Raw genomic sequence first — 15,985 nt, 5'->3', positions numbered from 1 at the left:
TACACATTGTTTACCACTACACTAACCATCTGAACCACAATTATTTTCAACTACAAAAAATTGCTCAGAACTCACTGAGTGTTCCACTGGGTATGTACACATTGCCTGAGGGTGTCCTCACTAGGCAAGATGGCTCGAAATCTTGTGCGGAGTCTGAGAGGGGCGCCGAGGCCAGTCTTCCGTTCAGTCGACTCATTGTTGGATTTCTCGGAGGTACATCAGGGGGGCGTGGAATTCCGTCTAGAAGGCAACCTGTAAAAATGAAATAGTCATTATTGTATCGACTTTAAAAAACAATTATCGGAACAAATAGGTTGGTGGTGTGGAATTTCACTCGAGGCTTTTGGTGGCAACGCGTGACGTACAACGTACAACCGCCCGATTGTCTTCATAATTCGTTTCTAAGGAATAATTAATCGTCATCAAAGAAAGTGAATTGGTCTTACAAATATTTAAATCTGATTCATACAAGACCAACCTCATCCCGATTAATCCAAGGTCACGGAAGAAGGAAATATTAAGAGCAGACCTGCCTAGGAACCTATGCGACTGTATTTCAAGCGAAAATTTACGCTATTGAATTGTGTGCTGAGAGATTGGAAGAATTCAACCTCATACACAAGTCAATAAAAATATTCTCGGACAGTCAAGCGGTGTTGGCAGCTCTTGGCTCCTACTAAGCAACGTCTGAATTGGTAGCAAATTGCCAAAAACGACTCTCCTCGATAGGAAGACTCAACAGATTGTTTCTGGTCTGGATTCCAGGCCATAATGGTCTGCAAGGCAATGAGGCTGCTGATTCCCTTGCAAAGGAGAGTGCGGCAAGGCAGCTTCATCGGACCAGAACTTGTCATTGGCATCGCTTTAGGTTTTGCCAAACAAAGATTGAACACATGGATTGCAAGTAGATTTATGGACTTCTGGCAGAATCTTCCAGGATTGGCTCACTCCAAGGCGTTTATTCACCCTTCGAAGCTTGATACCAAAGAGTTGTTGGACTACAGTAGGGATGAACTACGATGTCTAAGAGGCCTTCTTACAGGTCATTGTCATTTGAATCATCATATGCAGAGACTCGGACTGTCGGAAAATAGTGTGATGAAACAGCAGAACACATATTTTTTGCCTGCCCCGCTGGGGACCTAATCAGGTTTTTACAGTTCGGCAGAGCCGTACTCTTACCATCTGAGCTGAAAGACCACTTACCAAAACAGTACTTTCTGATATTTACTCGTAAATGCTTTGGTTTTGGGCTTTGGCTTCATCTGGTTGGTCACAAATCGATCTATGGAAGAGAGTAAATTGAAATGATCCTGTTTCAGTTCATAAAAAAAAATCAGATAAATTAATAGAGTACTTCTTTTTTTTTTTTAATCAAAAACTATGTCTAAGACAGTGATGTCTTAGACTTGCGAAGCATACGCCTTGATAGTTTATATTTCTATGCAAAAAATTGTGAGGCTACTTGGGGCCTATTACTCCCACGGCAAAATGACACACAGACCTTTCGATATAGAATAAGGTTGTTATCATAAGCACTCTTATATCTGAGTGAGATCATCTGAGAAAACATTTTCGAACACATTGCCAAGAAAATATCTATAATACAGGGAAGAAGTTACAAAGCCTTTGAGACGTTCTTCAGAAGCTGTTGGGTATTTCAATGAATTCTAAAGGGAGAAAGAATGTAGAAAGGATGATGGAAAATAGAGAGAGGAGATTGGAAGAAAGAAACACAGAGGGAAAACAAAGAGATATAGGACGAGAAAAGGAAATAGATCTCCCAGTATAGGTAATGATGATACAACTGGAATAGCTATTTTGCTGTTTAGGAAAGAAATAACTCCTGAAGATAAACCTTTTTCTTAAGTATTTTTCAGCGTTAATCCCAGTGTGGATGATGTGAAAATAAATCGTCAACAAAATTGAGAAAGAAAAAAACATTTGATATAAACAAGAACATTTAAAATTTCTTGAAGCAACAAGAAATATTTTATTCAAACAAATTTAAAATCACCGATAACATCAATATCATGTTTGGAAATTGTATTAGAATTAACCAATAAGCACACAAATAAACAAAAATAGCACTCTATTTGGAATGATAAGTGCAATCCAAAATAGATAACAGGTCAGCCCGATCAAAAGTGTGTCCATATCTACCCTCCGATAAGCTCATTATATCTTACCCATTAGATACAGTCAGTATAAATTACGCATAGGAGTTTAAAAACAATATCTATCCAGGATTTCATTAATTCCGACATTGAAAAAACAATAAAAACTGAATTCTTCTTAATTTATGGGAACATGCTTTCAGATATATTTAAATTAGAGGTATCTATCTATATCGGGCAACTGCGGCCTGAATAATTCAGAAATATATCTTTTCCATATTCTAGAAAACTTCTCAGTTTTTTCAAAAGGAATTTCTTTGACATTTTTGGAAAATTTGCTGAAATAATTATGGGAGTTGTAATTTTTGAGATTATTATTTTCCTTTAAATAAGCTGGACTTTTGAAATTATTTAGTATCAACGATTTCTAGTATCAATTATATCTTCTCTTACTACATTAAAATGTACTGAACGAAAAAGAAATACATTCTAGAAAACTATACTTTTTCGTTATATGATTTTTCAGTTTCTTTATCACAGAAGTGCTATTCATATACTCATTATTGTTCTCAAAGAAGTGAGACAGGTTTTTTTGTATTAAATTTGAATAATCTATAGTATCTATTCCAGAAATCTTTGAGGTTCTTTAAACTGAAAAAATGATTTTTTCCGTTTTCTCTGATTTGTTAGGAAAATTATGTAATTCTATTTAATGATTCAACCATGATTTTATTTTCTTTTTCAACATTTTGTATGTGTGCAATCCCTAACTTTCATCATTAGTTTTAAACTCTATTTCAAATTAGTAAAGATGTTTAAGAAATTTTAATGGTTTTATAACGTTCCTACCACAATGTGATATCATCAATTATGTTATTGAGGTCATATAATATTTTTCAATTCATTGAATACGGATATGACAAAAAATATTGTGTAATTCATAGTTTTTTATGTTTACATTTCACTAGTCAGTGGTCTAAAAGTTTAACCATATGTGTTACGCAAACTTGATCTTCTAAATTTCTGTCTTAAGTTAACACAGTATCTAATAATGTTATAGATATGTTTTTATAGGAGTGGTTTCATTAATATTAGAACTCATAAATCAATATTTGCATATCGTCCAAACTATGTATCGTGCTCAGAAAAGAAGCTGCTGAATTTTCTGAAGCATAGATGGTTTTATTGAGTCTTCTACAGAACTTTCTTCCCTCCACGGGAAACATGGTACCTGTACATGCTTTTGTTCTAAATATTGTTTTCATCTGAGATTTCCACAATTTAGGAGAACATTTTTCACACAAGCGAGTTCTTAAGGGAATTGAATACATGACAACTGGATATTTGTGAAAAAATGAAAGCCGTTATTATTATTACTATTATTATTATATTCAAAGCTTAATCCTTTATTTGTCTTTAGATTTTCACTCGATTGATCCCGTCTAAAATGCTTTCCATATAAATTGTTTTTCTGTGAACTGATATCCGAAACGTCAAAATCGAAATTAAACTGAAATGAATCCGTAGCAACGCAAAAGATGGAAAAGAGCACATAAAATTTGTTTCAGTTTTTGTTCTGATTGGTTGTATTTAAGCACATCATCTTTATCATCGTCATTGCCGTTCAATTTCTTCGGATTATAGTCGAAGCTTGCGCTTTCAATGTCCTATTCTCTTTCCATTGTTTTAATTTCAATACTTTTAGGTCCTGCTTAAAACTGTTTCACCATGCTCCCGGTTTCTTTCTATTTACTGTATTATCATCTCTTTCATTATCTCATAACTTTCTTTTTAGATGGGCATTTTGTTTCTTCTACCCCTTTCTTTTCCACTTCATTTCTTTTTCCAGATGACTTCAATTTAATTAACTCCTTTATCTTTGAATATACAATCTCATATCTTGGAACATTATTAGCAAACAACCAACTGTGGATTTTCAAATGGCTTGATTATTGTTCATAAAATTTTCGCATTTTTACTTTCTTCAAGTAAGTAGATCTAAATATATTTATGAATCCCTGAATGGAAAACGAACAAGTTGGGATAACTCGCTACATTCAAAAAAACCTGATGAAAAGATGCTTCGAGTTGAATCAGACCCAACATAAAACTGTTAGAAACGAAATAGTCTAACCCGCAACATGCAACTTCTAGATAAGCCACGAAGCAACTATACAGAAGTGTCTGGTCTGTATTTCCATTAACACCGCTTTCAAGAGCTTTATTTCCAAACACAATGATGGAAAATCGTTAACAAAGTTTTAATGTGGTAAGGGTAGAGAGAGGAGAGGTAAATGGATGCGTTTCATTAGATATGCGTAGAAGAAAGAATGTGTAGTTTGTATATGTCTACTGAACACACTGACCTATTTTCCCAACTTCACAGCTCAATTTCGAAGGAGTTTGTTTACGATGAGAGTAAATAGAAACCGAGAGTGGTATTATAAGTAGCAAAATGTATGTTAAATACTCTCACTTTGCATATAATATGCTATTTCTTGATATTGAATGAGGTAATTGATTTGTTAATTTTCCAGATTTTCACTGAACAGTTTACAAAACCGCAATTCTTATTTAAATATGTAATAGCTCCTTTAGGCATGTCAATAATTCATAAACACAAATATATAGTGAAACCCGTATTGCGCTCTTTTGAACTTTTTTTTGTAAAAAAACTCGCAATAAAGTGTATTGAGTATGTTTTTTTTCAACAATTTTTCGAAAACTTCTCAACGGTACTACTAACTTTGAAGACACATATCAAGTTGTAGAATTAAAGGCTATTACGGATCACATCTTATTGTTACCGTATCACAAGAATATGGCATCCAGTGGCATCATATAGATATATAGGTACAGTAGTAAATGTTGAGTCAGGAAGAGTTCTTCAATACTTGTTTATTAAATATTATTGATAATCATGCTTTTCTTCGTTCGCCCACTAATCTCATCTTCCTATTTTGAACATTTTCTGTATTATCAAGTCATTGAATTTCGATATTGTTTTTTTGGTAACTCATACTCAGTCTTCACAATCTCGTATGTTTTATTATCATTGATGCTAACTGGATTCTATAAAATCTTACTTGAAATTTTTCTTGAGAACTGATTTGATCAATTGTTTTGCTTTCATCTATTATTTTTTATATAATTACATTGTTTCATCATCAGGGAAAAATTGGAACGAACTCATTACTGAACCCTGTGACAGATTAGTTTCAATTGTTATTATTTTGTATCAATATTTGATTTCGTCTTGATTTGAAAAATTTCCATATTATCCCTCTGGTGGTAGAGCCTTTCAAGCAATATCTAGTAATATTACATAAAAAGCTTTACAAATCTTTTACACGTAAAAAATATTATAGAGAAATGAGAAAAACGACAAAATTAAAACACTATTACGGTTTACGACAAAATTAGTTTATAGGTATTTTTTTAGCTTGACGGCCTGCATGATAGTACTGTCATCATCTGGCACTCCTCAAACTGAACTGGTCATCCTGTTGTCTGTCTCTTTATACGGTCAGAGCGTCTTAACTCAGGTATTTCAGGTACTTTAGGTAAATTTGTCTGTATTTGTTCTGCATCAGGTACTCTTCTTCGTGTTAGATCTTCTCTAGGAATGTGTATGGTTTTGTTTAATATATTGAATGTGAGATCTTGTTGTGTTTTGATTTGTACTTGTTCCTCGATAAGTGATTAATGACTGTTGAATTTATGGATGTTCAAGTTTTCCCAAATGTCCATGCGGTTTCCCTTGTTGATTTGTTTTATTAGTTTTATGTTCTCTGGTGGGGGAAATTATGTTTGTTTTGTATGGCGTGTGTTGCAAGGTTTGATTTATATACCGTTGCATTTTTGTATGCCTTTTTGTGCTCATTGTACCTTTGGATCAGTTTTTTCTTGGTTTGGCCGATATAGAATTTGTTGCAGTCCGAGCATTGTATACTGTATATCCCGTTTTGGTCTTTGTCTTCTTTTTCATAGTTGTTTATTTTTTGTGTTATCTTCGTGTTCGGCCTGTATGTGATGTTGATGTTCAGTGGTTTGAAGATGTTTGTTAGTTTCTTGGTTTGGTGTCCTACGTACGTAAATGCTGTCCATCGTTGTGTTGTTTTGTCTGTTGGGGTAGCTTGATCCTTGTTCTGTATTTTTCGTTTGATTCTGTTTTCTAGTTTATCTATTGTCTTTTGGGTATATAAATCCAACAGTATATAAATCAAACCTTGCAACACACGCCATACAAAACAAACATAATTTCCCCCCCATCAGAGAACATAAAACTAATAAAACAAATCAACAAGGGAAACCGCATAGACATTTGGGAAAACTTGAACATCCATAAATTCAACAGTCATAAATCACTTATCGAGGAACAAGTACAAATCAAAATACAACAAAATCTCACATTCAATATATTAAACAAAACCATACACATTCCTAGAGAAGATCTAACACGAAGAAGAGTACCTGATGCAGAACAAATACAGGCAAATTTACCTAAAGTACCTGAAATACCTGAGTTAAGACGCTCTGACCGTATAAAGAGACAGACAACAGGATGACCAGTTCAGTACTACCAACTGTCGAAAGCGCTCGCAGATAATTAATAGAAGATATAAAGCTTCAAATCCCTTTTGTAGAATTTATTATTGAAATACTCAAAATAAAGGAAAATGAGTTGCAGCAATCAAAATAAATATATATATATATATATATATATATATATATATATATATATATATATATATATATATATATATATATATATTGATATTGTGTCGGTTCAAAAATGTATTCACTACTTTTTTGACTGTAGATAACTGTCCACGTGTATGATAAGGCGTATATGAACGTGAATAAAATTGCCTTCAAAGAATTTATGTAGAAATAGGTATTGCTGAAAAGAGTAACAAACGCATGGCACTAAAAATAGCTTTTACAGATGAATATCTAATATTAGACCGGAGAACAAGGAACTAAAGGAAATTCAATAGACAATACAATTGCGGGGAGTAACACAATTGTGTGAGAGATGAGGTATATATACTTAAGAATATTAATTTAGTGAAAGTATATTCTGACAAGTTTGACAAAAGAGATAATCTAAAAGTAAATTTTCACGTGAGACAAATAAATTTCAGGATGCATTTCATTAGTTCGGACTTCCATTGTCTAATATGATCTTAATTGATTTGAAATCCCTGAAAGAATCTTTAAAAAATTTATAAAATTAAAAATTATATCAAGTAAAAAAAAATGAATTTACAATGAAATAAAATACAAGCAACAAGAAATGAAAATTGAAAATTAAAAGGTTCCAAACCAAGTTACTTCACGACGTTTCGATTTTCAGTATCCACAATCGTCTTCGGGTCATATCCACCTTCAAATAAATTTCAGGATCCAATGATACATATAAACAATTATAACAAACAAACATAGTGGCGTTTATCAAAATGTCACGAATATATTGAAAATCTTTTCGAAACAAACACTGTGTTTATATTTAAAAATCAGCGTCAACCGCGCTGGATTTTCTGCAAGTCTATTGAATATTCCAAAACCTTTTAAAGCTATTCCAAGTATTTTACTTTGCGAACAATTGCTGGGAGAAAATTGAATTAGATTCTAGTTTTCCAAAGCACAGGGAGAAATAAAACATATTGTTGAAATAAAAGTCGGAGGAAATACTTTTTATTGAAACTGGAGTAGAGAATGGCGTATAGGCCTGTTAAATATTCAAAATGCACTCTTTGAGCGTATGTGCATTTCGGTAATTGTAAATTACTCATTGATTGCAAGACCAACCACTACGGAGGATTTCATATGGCCTCTCTGAGAGAACGAAGCCACAATTAAAAAAGGTTTACTCTGATGGATTCATAACTGTAAGATTACACTTAGAGTGATTTCATCTACCATCAGCTGAGGCAAGAAAAAATAGATTTTTAAAGAACACTGAACATCTGAAAACTTGCAATATTTATAGTGAACAATTTTTATCATACTTTCAGAAAATAAATAAAAGTGGTAAATTGATGAGTTAAATTATATAGGAATGATAATTCGAACGTTCTTTTGGGTATTTCAGATGGTGTGAAAAATTGTCACTAACATGTCTGTTTACTTTAGCAGTGACGCTAGTTTTATAGTTCCTTGCAATTTATCAGAGCAATTACCACGAATATTGAAAAGTATAGTAAAAGTGTCCCACGTTGGGCACCATATAACGGCTTTTACCAATAAAGATTTGTTCGCTTACTAAACAACATAATATTTCCTGAATTGCATATCTTTTACAGGTCTGGCTATAAAAGTTCAGTACCACTATTAGTCGAATTTTAATACTGAAAATACTACAACTTATCGTACAACCGTTGGAATGAACTAATGAAGTTTAAAAATTTACTTTATGGGACAAATAAAGAAGTTAGGAAGAAATAGAATTCCACGCTTTAATATAAAAAAATAACCAAACATATATGAGAAAAGGTAAAAGAAAATCGAAAATAATAACAAATCACTTGAGATTTGGAAGTTGCCTTTACACTAAATCATTTCCGTACTTATATTTCTTATTTCACTATAATCATTGTTAATGCGAATGAATGGGAAATGTTTCCACTAAACATCTACATCTCATGACGAAAGGTAAAATCAACTTTACTGCAGCTGCAGAAAGAAAGGGAGGAGGTTGATATGAGGAGGAGATATGAATTCATACATAGAAAAAAAATTATGAAAACGTTGGAAAGATAATTCACTAATCAAGATCGAGTTGTTAGGTAAATATTGAATAATCAGTCGTAGGTTACATTTATTTTACTGAAACAATCGCTTCGAAATTGGTAAAGTGGAAAAATATTTCAATCTTGCTGAGGGATGGTATGTGATTGAAGTATGGCATGACTCTTCGTCAGATGAATCCTATTGCACCAGACACGAGATCAAATCAAAACGTAACAGATTAGTGAAGGATAAGAATTTAATGAAGAAAAATCAAATGTTCTCAGATTAATCTGATTGCATTTGACATTAGATTAACACTTTGCACTTTTACAAGAGGAATTTTTCCATCACTAAAATTAAAACAGAAGAAGAAAATCCGATTAGACTGTAGTCAATTTCGATGAGAAGATAAATGAAAGAATGAATTCAATTATATTTAACTGCATCGAAATAAAAGGAATTAACTAACGTTTCGATCGATCTGAATCTCATTTAAACCGACGAAAGACTTTTGAAGAGCACATCCATTTTTTGGTATATATTCAATTGGAGAAGTATGGTTCGAAATTTCACAAATTCCATTTTATAATGAAATTATATATCATTATGAGTTCAATGTTATAAAGTCATATGTTATAAAGTTATATAAAAACATAATGATTTCACTTCTAAGTTTGACGGTAACAGTTATGAATTGAAGGAACATGCAGGAATATACTCGGGGATAGAGGCTGACATCATAAACATTTCGTTTTCTACGAAAATTATTAGAGCAGAAGTCACACTGAAATTAATTTTTGTTATTTCAATGTTGAAACTGTTGCTAAAAAAAATTGATATTCTGGTGAATAATAAATGGCAGAAAAACATCTGGACTAGAACTATTGTTATACAAGCAGTAGTAGTTGGAGGAATCGAAATTGATGGATCAGATCAAAAGCTGTTAAACCAGCCAGTTTTATAGGTATCTTGTTGAGTCCGAGTCGGACTTTATCAAATCCAATAACTTCTTAGATTCAATTCTAATTGAAACTCACCACTTATTTTACAGAAATATATCGTGAAATCAATACCTTGTTTTACAAGTCAAACGAGTGAAAGCAGTATAAGTCTCAGAATCAGTCTCACTCAATGAAACGAATTAAAGATATCCTTTAACAATTCGTGCCAAAAAAGAAAATGAACCCGAAACGCGAGTTCAAACATCCAACTGAAATATTGAGACGCCATAAATCGTAGCTCATTAGTTCTTGAATCAAAATATTAAAGAAAATGAAGAATATTTCCTGATGTTTAAACCTGAGCTCTGAAAGAAGATTTGTGATAATTAGGTATAAAACGTATTTTGCAGTTATAAATATGTATTACACTTTGGAACAAAACAAGTTTTTTTACTGAACTAAATTTGAATCCATTTCAACTGAAAACTCTGACTATTTGACAAACTGACACCTTATTTTGCCAAGTATTTCTTTCTATTTGCACTGTCCAATGTATGAAAAACGAGTAAGTTACAAAAAGATTTACACCGGTTCATCCAGTTGAATGAAATGAATCTATTCCTTTAAGCTTTGGAGCAGAATAAAAATGGACAGTAAACGGGAGTTCACACTTCCAACTGAAATATTGAGAAGCCACTAATTAAAACCTGTCTTTATTTGAACCGAAAAATTATTTGTATGAACGCTAAATAGGAGTTAGCTTTCAATTGGAATTCTGAAAAGCAACCCAAAAAGCTCATATGATTTTACTCGATTCAAAAATTAAGGAAACTGTCAAGTATTTCCCGGGCAAGTTAAATTTTAGTTGGAATAATAATCCCTAAGAAGACTTTTCATATTCACAACCTAGGTATTTTGCAGAAGTAAGTATGTCCAGAAATCATGAGTTGTTTCACTAGTCGTGTCACTAGTTCAAGTTACAGCAAGATTTGCATGAGTTTTTTCAAAAAATCAAACGACGGTGAAACTACAATTTGGAACAAAAAAGGAGATGGATGCAAAACGAAAGTCCACACTGCCAAGTGAAATATTGAGAAGCCACCAATTAAGTCTCATCAGTTAAGTACGTCATTTGAGGCGAGCTAAACAAATTTTGATGAAGTCGGAATGAAAATCGATCGGGATAATAAAGGCCGTTCTGATCGGGAGCGTGTAATTTCATGTCAGATCACTTCACACAAATACAATTCCACTTGTGCTCCGAACGCGTATTCCCAGATAATTTCGCGTTCGCAATTTGTATAGCAAAACAAATGCACCAATTAAACACCAACAAGAGCCTCGAGTGCAAACCGTTCACTCCACCAAAACACACACATACATTGCGAGTAGCGCGTCGAATACTGTTCATCGTCTTCTTCTTTCTGCCGATGAATAGGTCCGCACGCGTAGGGCGATATCATCGTACTGGCGACACAGAACACAGAATATTCTGTGCTGGCGATGAGCCCGGAACACTCCGAAAGCCGAGCGAGCCGACGACGAATTTCAGAGCCTCAAAGGGCACTACACCAGACTGGGGTAATGGGACGGTAGCCAGGTCAAAATAGCATCTTTAGGAGTCGAAGGCTGCAGGGTGGGCTAGCGCAGTGGCGGGGGTTATGGATAGGATGGGAAACGATTAATCTATCGAGCACATGTCTCTCGCAAGACGTCTTAGGGTTTTGATTTGATTATGGATGAATCAACGGATGTCGATCGCACAGCTGTGTGCCACTCACCAGAATAGATTCGGAATTTGTATTTCTGGAGAGTGATGTGTGGCCAGAAATGTTGGGATTTGAATTAGTGAGACTAATGGATCGGTGGTTGCAATGGTCCAAATGTTGTGGTGTTAGTTGACGTATTGATCTATTCTTAGTCAAATCGAACTTGGAAGTATTCATTTGAGTTGGTATCTTATCGAAAAACTTACGAAATATGAATGCGGCATTGAGATCGCACATTAATTTATTATGTTCAGTTTAAGAACTTTATAAAAGCGCTAAAAGGTTACAAAGGTTTGTTGATAAGACGATTATGCTTTACCATCAGTTCAAAATGGATGGCTTGAAGTGTCTCTTATAAATAATAACTTGTCGATTAACCATGATCTAGAGTTTAAAGGCTAATATCGATGAGTCGCAATCGATAATCCAGTGTCAATTGCCTAACTGAAAATTTAAACTGTCGATTCCCCCTATAGATAGTTTGAAGAGCCGGGTAAACATAATCGATAGTTCAGACTATCGAATAGACCCAATGGATTATATCGATGTCGTTTAATTTACATATAATATTGAAAACACTCATGAGTTATCATTTTTCGATGTCTTAGTGATTAGAAGTAGACAGGGTCAAGAATTTGATGTCTATAGGCACGTTACCAGTTCTTATAGATATAATCTTGATAGCTCACACCATTGTCCACAACACAAAATGGCAGGACTAAACTTTCTTGTCCATAAGCTAGTTTCGTTCTCGTTGAGTTAGGGAAAATATGACATTGAGAAAAATGTTACCAGGGATATAGGTAAAAGTAACGGGTATTCTACAACGTGAATTCATGGAGAATTTTCGTAAATCTTGGACTTTCAAAAAAGTAGAACGTGAAAGTAGCCTTGGAAACTTCTGTTAGGTAGAGATAAAATGTTGGAAAATGAAAATTCAGGGATATATAAAATAAGCTGATAGGACTGTGACAAAATATATATCGGTCAGACTGAGCACACCATTTAAATTTGTTTCAGAAAACCCGAAACACCTATCCATTTTGAAGACCAGAAAAATCTAACGTCATTCAACTCTGAGAACGACCAAAAAATAAATTAAAACTGTGGCATGAGAACTATCAATAGCGACAAAGACAATGTTTCAAACAGCTCATGGTTTACTCTATATTAATCACTCTAGTAAAATCAGCAGCAGTGTCGAAAAGTGAACTCTGTTAGATTTAAATAAAGACCATTTTTAGAGTTTGTAAATAGTCTACTGTATCTCCTGAAGACGCCAACTTGGTTAGTGAAACGTGCGTCGAGTGAAGTGTTTCAGTTCTGGTGCTTGGAAAATGTGCTTATTTTTATGTATTACTATCAAAGTGTAGCTGAAATTGATATTTCCACATGTCAATTACTACAATCAATATTTCGAATTGACCAATAGTTGTAATCGATTGCTTGAAGGGCCGTTTGAAAATAATAAAGAGTTCAGATAAGTTTTAATATCTAATCGGTAGATCAAATGGTCGATTATAGATTATCGATAGTTCTCTATTCTCTATTGTAAATTAGGCAAAATTGATTGTTAAAATTGGTGATTATATACATGTCGCTAGCTTGAATTGACGATTAGTGATAGCACCCAATTCTGAAATAAGTAATCCTCTCATTCCCGCAGTTTTTGAATTCGGCTTTTTTCTATCACGAAAACTTAGCATAAGGTGTTACTTACTTTCACCTCTTATTTGATTATTTCTATTGCAATCATACTACTTTTGTTGAACACAATGATTAGTGATTAAAATATGCAACAATCATTCTAGAAATGGCATTAGAAAAATCTGGAAAGCTAACATAACCTCTGTATAGATTGCCAAAGTCCCCCTGTCGTGATATTGGTTGCTTGGTACTATTGATGAATCTGTAAAATATGGTCAGCTGTCGCCTCTCCATGAACGACAACCCTCAGAAGTAGGAACACATGTGAGCTAAGGATTAACGAAGTTCTACCTTTTGAAGTGCGATTCATAACAAGATTTGGACATTCTGTAGTGCAAATCGATCGTACGGTCGTAGATATTGAATCACTGTTTCACATAGCGACCGATTGAATGAGTAGAACAAATCAGCAAAGGCAAAAATTCTTTTTATTAAAATAAACTATATACATGCCTACTTTTCATGAGTGCATCTACCTTAAGGGTAGAGTAGTAAAGTGACTTCAGACAGGCGCTCCTTCGCGTCCCCATTCAGTTCCAACAAATGTTACCGTATTAGTAATCACACGTTAAAAGGTAAGACCTCGTTAGTCCTTAGTTCGCACAAGTTTCTCAACTTCTGAGAGTTGTCGTTCGTATGGGGGGACAGCTGATTAACGGAAAAACAGATTTTAAACTATTTGTTTGAAATGGTCTCTCGCAAAATTCGATGTGATAAACCAAACTCTACGCGGTCGAAGCCGCGGGCAACAGCTAGTAATTTATATTTTTACCTTAAAAATACAGAATTTTTATTAAAAGTTAATCTGTCTGTCTGTTTTGTTTAAAAATCTGTTTTCCGTTAATCAGCTGTCGCCCCCATACGAACGACAACTCTCAGAAATCGAGAAACTTGTGCGAGCTAAGGACTAACGAGGTCTTACCTTTTAACGTGTGATTCCTAATAAGGTTGCAGAATCATCCCAGCTTCAACCAGATAAATTCTCTCGAGAAAAAAATCTGATGGTCGAGGCAGGAATCGAACCCACGATCTTCCGATCGTGAGTCGGGCGCACTACCACCGCGGCCAATTCCACAACAATTCCAGTACATATAAGAACCACTTAATTTTTTGTACCACTTACACTACTTGCATTAAATAACTTAACAAGCACCCATATTCCCTAAAACACGGCACTGTTCTGCGTTTTCATTGAATTTAGAGAGTGCATATTTTCAAACATTAATAAATATTAATGGATAAGATGACAAACTTTTTATTATCATTTACGCCATATCCCCCGCCTGTTTGGATTCTGAGAGCATAGATTTTATCGGTTATCAATAACGGCCAAACATAAATGTCGCAATTAAAATTACGAGATACATATAGAATGTAACATGATATGGACAAAGTGAATGAACTTGAAAATCAATTCAACGAGGAATTACTTTTTAATGCATGTTCATCATGGTGAAAATTATCAGTAGAATATTTACTTTTGGCTTCCTTTTAGCTAAAACATATAATTTTATTTTATCACTAAATGCCTTTATACGCACATATGATGATAATAATATTTCTATTCCTGAAGAGCCAAATTGATTTGACTACGATTTGGTTAGATATTTTTATATAAAAACTATAACGACCCTGTTTGACGCCAGAATATGTATGGAAGATGATAAAAGAGTTCCGCCGTGTGTTTGAATAGGTGTGAGCCACAATAAACCCACGCGGATTGCAGTAGAGGTTCGAATATAGACCTACTCACTTTGTATCTAACCTACTCGTACATACAGTTGGGACGATGAAAGAATGCACATGCGTCATCAATAAAATACGCGCATTTCATCAGTTCGGACTTCCATTGTCTAATATGATAAACTGATTAGAAATCCATGAGGTGGTTTTTCTCATGCTAAGATTCGATTGAAATCCATAATTATATGGTCTAAGTTTATTTATCCTGATAATGTTTTGCTATTAATAAAGATTTGTACTTGTAATGCACTGTTTGGAACCTTTGGTGTAGTAATGAATATTGCTGGAGTTTTTTCTAACACCAAACCGTTATTTTAACACCTCCACATGTGTTTCGATCACCAAGTGATCATCTTCAAGAGGAATATCAAACTGATTTGTGTATATAATATATTCCACGTTCGCCTATTTCGCTTGATATAACATCGATATTGTTTACATTTTATACAGTGTAATAATTAGCTGGTTTATTTGTTTTATTTTATGTGGGCCAAATCGCAGCTGTTATGTTGAGTTGATTCCGGTAGTTTTGTTTTGTTTCTTGTAGAATACCCAGTCTACATTAATTCAGAATCAGATAAGCATTTTCCCATTCGTTTATTCATATATTTCAAACGGTATTGACCTGTTTCTTCAATTCAATGATGATGATTCAGTCTCTCTTCCTAGTAGACAAAGTGTTATCCGGGGATCCGTACATGACCCCTTTTTGTTCGTGAGTAAGATGAAATGATATCTTAAAAGTTGGAGTAATATTTCATTGTTTGTGTTTTGTGATATCAAGCATTTGAGTTTCAGGTGTTTTGTATCTGAGGATCCCAAGAACCACAGTTTTTGACTCTTCTCACTCGAAAAAAATAAATAAAAATCGGAATTGAACGATACTAGAGAAAAATTAATTTTAACGAATTCAACTGATACTTTATTGTGAGGTTTCCACTACACTGTTTACAAAACCGGCACACGCATTTCA

The 15,985-nt window shown here is 33.9% G+C and overlaps 1 protein-coding gene across 4 annotated transcripts in view; it reads right to left on the bottom strand.

The window, feature by feature from the left end:
- Ten-m (teneurin transmembrane protein Ten-m) overlaps positions 1 to 15,985 on the bottom strand; it is a 319,613-nt gene that overhangs the window by 47,869 nt on the left and 255,759 nt on the right. The window contains exons 1-2 of one of the 4 annotated variants that reach the window (XM_023173240.2): positions 11,175 to 11,335; positions 76 to 252 (exon numbers count right to left, since the gene is read on the bottom strand). In XM_023173240.2, the coding sequence (XP_023029008.2) occupies positions 76 to 252; positions 11,175 to 11,256 (259 nt within the window). In that variant the 5' untranslated portion in view covers positions 11,257 to 11,335. Of the gene's footprint in view, positions 1 to 75; positions 253 to 11,174; positions 11,336 to 15,985 lie in introns of those variants that run through there. The other 3 variants (XM_074183333.1, XM_074183334.1, XM_074183332.1) reach the window with 3 other exon arrangements.

Source organism: Leptinotarsa decemlineata, unplaced genomic scaffold (genome assembly GCF_025532065.1).
Source record: "Leptinotarsa decemlineata unplaced genomic scaffold, Ldec_3_MD MMD2_tig00026336_RagTag_RagTag, whole genome shotgun sequence".
In the NCBI taxonomy this organism is placed as follows: domain Eukaryota; kingdom Metazoa; phylum Arthropoda; class Insecta; order Coleoptera; family Chrysomelidae; genus Leptinotarsa; species Leptinotarsa decemlineata.
The sequence above is the reverse complement of the archived record's forward strand: the minus strand, read 5'-3'. Positions and strand labels throughout refer to the sequence as shown.